At 40.0% G+C, this 5394-nt stretch overlaps 1 protein-coding gene across 1 annotated transcript; it reads left to right on the top strand.

The window, feature by feature from the left end:
• Positions 1-1820: 1820 nt before the first annotated feature.
• Positions 1821-5116, top strand: LOC129783126 (protein NYNRIN-like; the record flags this gene model as incomplete). Its single annotated transcript, XM_055792881.1, is given in 3 exon segments — positions 1821-2622; positions 2625-3894; positions 3896-5116. Coding segments are annotated over 3 exon segments (3042 nt in total), but the record flags the coding sequence as incomplete, so codon positions are not given.
• Between the last annotated feature and the right edge of the window lie 278 nt (positions 5117-5394).

Below are 5394 nucleotides of genomic sequence, written 5' to 3'. Positions count from 1 at the left end.
AAGGAAAAAATTTTATAGGAAACTTGCAGCTACGCAGTAAGAGTTGTTATGGAATCTTTTGTACGTCTTGTACCAAGGCTAGAAGAAGGGCCTGGAACTGTAGTAATAACTCTAGGGTTGAAAGGTTCCACTGTATTTAACCAGTCTTCTGTACGCAGAGGTGTATTGAAATGTCAGAATATGAGATTAATGGGAACTGGGGAGAGTCGACTGGAACAGCTTGTAGGTGCCTGCCAAGAAACCGTGAACTTTAGTAAAAGGTAATTCCGGCAGGGGGAGATCGCAACCACTGACTCATATACCACCTACCCAAATCGTACCCCAGACCCATTTCTAGACCTTTCTAAGCTCTACTGCGCAGAATCGGATATAGGAGGAGAATATGTTAATGATTTACGGGAAATATCATGGTTATGCATGAATACTTAATGAATATGTATGAATAAGTTCTATATATGGAATCTGATTTTGGGACCTGGCATGCGTTGATCGTGAGAGGACTCGCTCACGCACCCGGCCGTCAATAAAGAAGTGTCTGCTTATCTACATCACATTGGTGTCGATAAGTTCTTCATTCCAAGATTTCGGTAACAGTTTTGGCGACCCAGATGGGACCTCGCTGAAGGAGACCGGAGGAGTCGGGGACCTGATCGGTTCCGGCCGGCACCGAGGATTTCTCGGGGACACCCATCGATCCCCGATCCGTAAGGCTCTTCGCGACGTTCCCTGGATATTTGGTAAGACACATCTTTTTTTAATTGTAGTAAGTGGGTGGGAGTCCCACTAAAGTAAGTAAGTAAGTGCACTGGAGAAAGTGGGGGGGAGTCCCACTATAATAATTGTATGGGAAAGAGTGGGATGGAGTCCCACCAGTGGGTTGGAGTCCCACTGAGTAAGTCTACCTGTCAGACGCGGTGAAAGAGCTGCGCAGGGTAGGACTAGGAGTCTGCCCGTAAGACATAAGCGAAAGCTATTGCAGGGTTGGACAAAAGTGTAGACAAGAGAAACTATATGCTATAGTGTTCTCTAAGGTAGTGCCTCTAACAAGAAGTTAGAAGTTTTTGGTGTTCTTTGTTGTTTTGTGAGTTTGTGTATTAAGAAGAAAATTAAGAGGTATAATATTGTGTTATATGTTTGTTTAAAGTAACTGTGGGAAAGTGTGAGTGTGGCTGTAAGAGTTAGACATATAATTGAAAACGAAAGCGAGTGTGGAGTGTGGATCCGCGGATTGGAGTGACAGAGTTGGATAATTGTGTATTGTACTGTGGGTAATTACACCATGGCAACTAAGTTAACTCCGTTGTTTAAAAGTAAAAGCTTGGGTAATCTTGTGTTAAATGATAAAATCCCGAAAAATTCTCTATTGGGATGTTTATTGGCGCATTGGGGGGATTTATATGAGGATTTGCCAAAGAGCCAGATGATTGAATATTGTAATAATTGGTGGCCACTATATATATTAGAAGATCAGGAAAAGTGGCCCATGAACGGGACACTGAATTATAACACTATTTTGCAGTTAATGTTGTATTGTAAAAGAGAAGGGAAATGGAATAAAATGCCAGATGTGGATTTGTTTTTTTACTTAAGACAAAGAAAGGATTGGCAGGATGAATGTAAGCTAACTATTAGAGATAATTTGGTAATAGCTATAACTTTTGATAATAAGAAAGTGGAAAAAAATGTTGTTTAAATTGTGAATTTGGGAGTGGATATAGGAGCAACATTTTTTTATTAAATACCTGTAAAGGAAAAACTGGAACAAAAACAGGCCATTCCTGCAACCCCTGGATTTTAAATTTGGAAATAAGATAATTACACATGAATTTTTATATGTACCAGAATGTCCGATACCCTTCTTAGGAAGAGATTTGTTATCCAAATTAAATGCACAAATTGTTTCTGATGAAGGAGAATTCTTTTTGAAGATACCCGAGTCAAAAACGGGAGAAGTTTTGATGATACAAGAAAAGGTAAAGGAACAAGAAATTCCACCGGAGGTGGATTTGGCAGTGATCCCTACTGTATGGGAAACAGATATTCCTGGCAAATCGAAACTAGCAGAACCGGTTAAAATAGATTTGAAGGAAGGCGCAGGAACAGTGAGAATTAAACAATATCCAATCAAACCGGAAGTGAGACAGGAATTGAAGAAATTGATTGATAAATTTTTGGAGTATAAAATTTTGGAAGAATGTGAATCTGAGTATAATACTCCTATTTTACCAGTCAGAAAACCTTCGGGTGAATATAGACTGGTACAAGACTTGAGAGCAGTAAATCAAATAGTTAAGGATATTTATCCTGTGGTAGCAAACCCTTATACACTGTTAACAGCATTGAGGGAGAATTATCAGTGGTTTACAGCGCTTGATTTAAAAGGTGCTTTCTTTTGTATACCTTTGGAAAAGGGAAGCAGAAAACTGTTTGCTTTTGAATGGGAAAATCCTCAAACCGGGCGAAAGATGCAGCTGACATGGACTAGATTACCCCAAGGATTTAAAAACAGTCCAACTATTTTTGGAAATCAATTAGCAAAGGAACTTGAAATCTGGAAACAGGATAAATCAAGGCCTGGACATTTACTCCTACAATATGTGGATGACATACTGATAGCTACAGAAGAAAGACCTGTATACAGGTGACTATTGACCTCTTGAATTTCCTGGGACTAAATGGATATAAAGTGTCCAGAAAGAAAGCCCAGATAGCCTGCCAGACTGTGATATATCTGGGCTTTGAGATTTCAAAAGGACAACGACAATTAGGAAAAAATCGTAAAGAAGCTATTTGTACTATACCTGAGCCGAGAAAGATTCATGAACTCAGAGCATTTTTGGGAATGACTGGGTGGTGTCGCCTTTGGATCATGAACTATGGGCTAATAGCTAAACCGCTGTACGAGGCCCAAAAGAACTCTCCCTTTGTATGGGGCCCACAACAACAAAAGGCTTTTATAGAGTTGAAACGTGCCTTAATGTCTGCACCTGCCTTGGGACTGCCGGATCTAACCAAAGATTTCCAGCTGTTTGTACATGAAAGACAACACCTTGCACTGGGCGTGTTAACCCAGAGGATAGGAAGCTGGAAGCGAGCAGTCGGATATTTCTCTAAACAATTGGACACAGTGAGTAAAGGGTGGCCAAACTGCCTTCGAGCACTGGCCGCAACAGTGATGCTCATACAAGAAGCTCGGAAATTGACTTTGGGAAGAACAATAACAGTCTATGTTCCACACATGGTGATAACTGTCCTAGAACAGAAGGGGGGACATTGGCTGTCTCCCAGCCGAATGATGAAATACCAGGTGGTATTGACTGAACAAGATGATGTGATTCTAAAGACAACTAACCTGGTAAATCCTGCAGTGTTTTTAAGTTCCATACAGGAAGAAGGACGACTGGAACATGATTGCTTGGCTACCATCGAGTATGTTTATTCCAGTCGTGAAGATCTGAAGGATGTGCCATTGGAGCGACCAGACTGGGAATTGTATACTGATGGAAGCAGCTTTATGGAACAAGGAGTCCCATACGCTGGATATGCGGTAACAACAGAGACTACAGTTATAGAAGCAGGAGCATTGGCGAGTACCACATCAGCCCAAAAGGCAGAACTCATCGCTTTAATTCGAGCCTTAGAGATAAGCAAAGACAAGAGAGTAAATATCTGGACTGATTCAAAATATGCCTTTGGGGTAATGCATGTCCATGGAGCTTTGTGGAAAGAGAGGGGGTTATTGTCCTCTCAAGGATCAAACATTAAGCATCAAACAGAAATTTTACGATTATTGCAAGCAGTTCAAAAGCCAGATCAAGTAGCAATCATGCACTGTAAGGCACACCAGATTGGGAATACAAAAATAATAGCTGGGAATAATTTAGCTGATAGAACATAAAAAAAAAAAAGTAGCAAAGAAACAAGCATTGCAAATGGCAATAATTCCTTCTAAAACAGTAACCCTTCCCAGGGAAAAACCGAGATATTCAGAGGAAGATGACAAATTGGGTCAGTTATTAAATGCTAAGAAAAACTTAGCTGGATGGTGGATAACTCCTAACAGGCAAGTAGTAATTCCACCTCTTTTGATGAGAGAAATAATTCAAATGAGACATCAAGAACGTCATTGGGGGGCAGAAGCCTTAGTAACATTTTTACGAAAGCAAGTAATATCAGTTAATATGTTAGGAATAGCTAAAATGGTAACTGCAAAGTGTGAAGTATGTTTGAAAAATAATCCAGTGATTAAGAAAAAGGTTCAAATGGGTAGACTGAAATCTGGTATAGAACCTGGAGATTATTGGCAAGTAGATTTTTCAGAGTTACCTAGACAAAATGGGTACCGGTACATCTTGGTAGGGGTTGATACTTTTACAGGATGGCCAGAAGCCCTTCCCTGTCGCACTACACAAGCAAAAGAGGTTGTAAAATGGTTATTACAAGAAATAATTCCGAGATTTGGAGTTCCTATTGGAATTTCCTCTGACAGAGGTCCACACTTTGTGGCTGAAGTAGTCCAAAGTGTTAGCAAAGCATTGGGTATTAATTGGGATTTACATTCATCTTGGAGGCCACAATCTAGTGGGAAAGTGGAAAGGATGAATCAAACGTTAAAACGACAAATAAGTAAAATTTGTCAAGAAACCAGTTTAAAGTGGCCTCAGGCACTTCCATTGGCGTTATTACGAATCAGAGTACAACCAAAGAGTGGAACCTCAGTCAGTCCTTATGAATTATTATATGGAAAACCATATGAGTCTCCAGAACCAAATCTAAACATACATGTAAAAGGAAAACAAGATGTGTATAACTATTTGCTTTTTCTAAGGAAAACTTTGGCTGTGATTTGGAGTGTAGTAATTTGAAATAGACCTTTACCCCTGGAAAATTCAGTGCATGATTTCCAGCCGGGAGACTATGTTTATGTGAAGACTTGGACCTCCGAACCTTTGCAGGAGCGCTGGAGAGGACCCTTCCAGATACTGCTAACCACTTTTACAGCTATCAAAATTGCAGAATCGGATGCTTGGATACATTATACTCGAGTGAAGAAAGCACCATGAAGAAAGCATCTATTCCGTGGAAGATTGTGAAACGTAACTCAGAGACTTAAAAATTGACTTTGAAACATGTTTAATTTTGTATATCAGGTTATGATTGGGTTTTGGATTTTCTTTTGGTCGGTAGTGTTGGTGGGATCATGGGCTGACTTGGTGGACAGGAACAAAAGACAAATAGAAACAGAATAAGTGATTGACATTCCCAAACAAATGGCTGAGGAAAATTTGATGGTAGGATTGATTAAAGAATTTGCCAATTTACAAAACATCACGCAGATCACTGCTTGTTTGCCAATACCGAGGGCAGTAGGTGAATCTATTCCATGGGGAATTT

The sequence above is a fragment of the Falco peregrinus genome, chromosome W (assembly GCF_023634155.1).
Source record: "Falco peregrinus isolate bFalPer1 chromosome W, bFalPer1.pri, whole genome shotgun sequence".
Classification (NCBI taxonomy): Eukaryota; Metazoa; Chordata; class Aves; order Falconiformes; family Falconidae; genus Falco; species Falco peregrinus.
The sequence above is the reverse complement of the archived record's forward strand: the minus strand, read 5'-3'. Positions and strand labels throughout refer to the sequence as shown.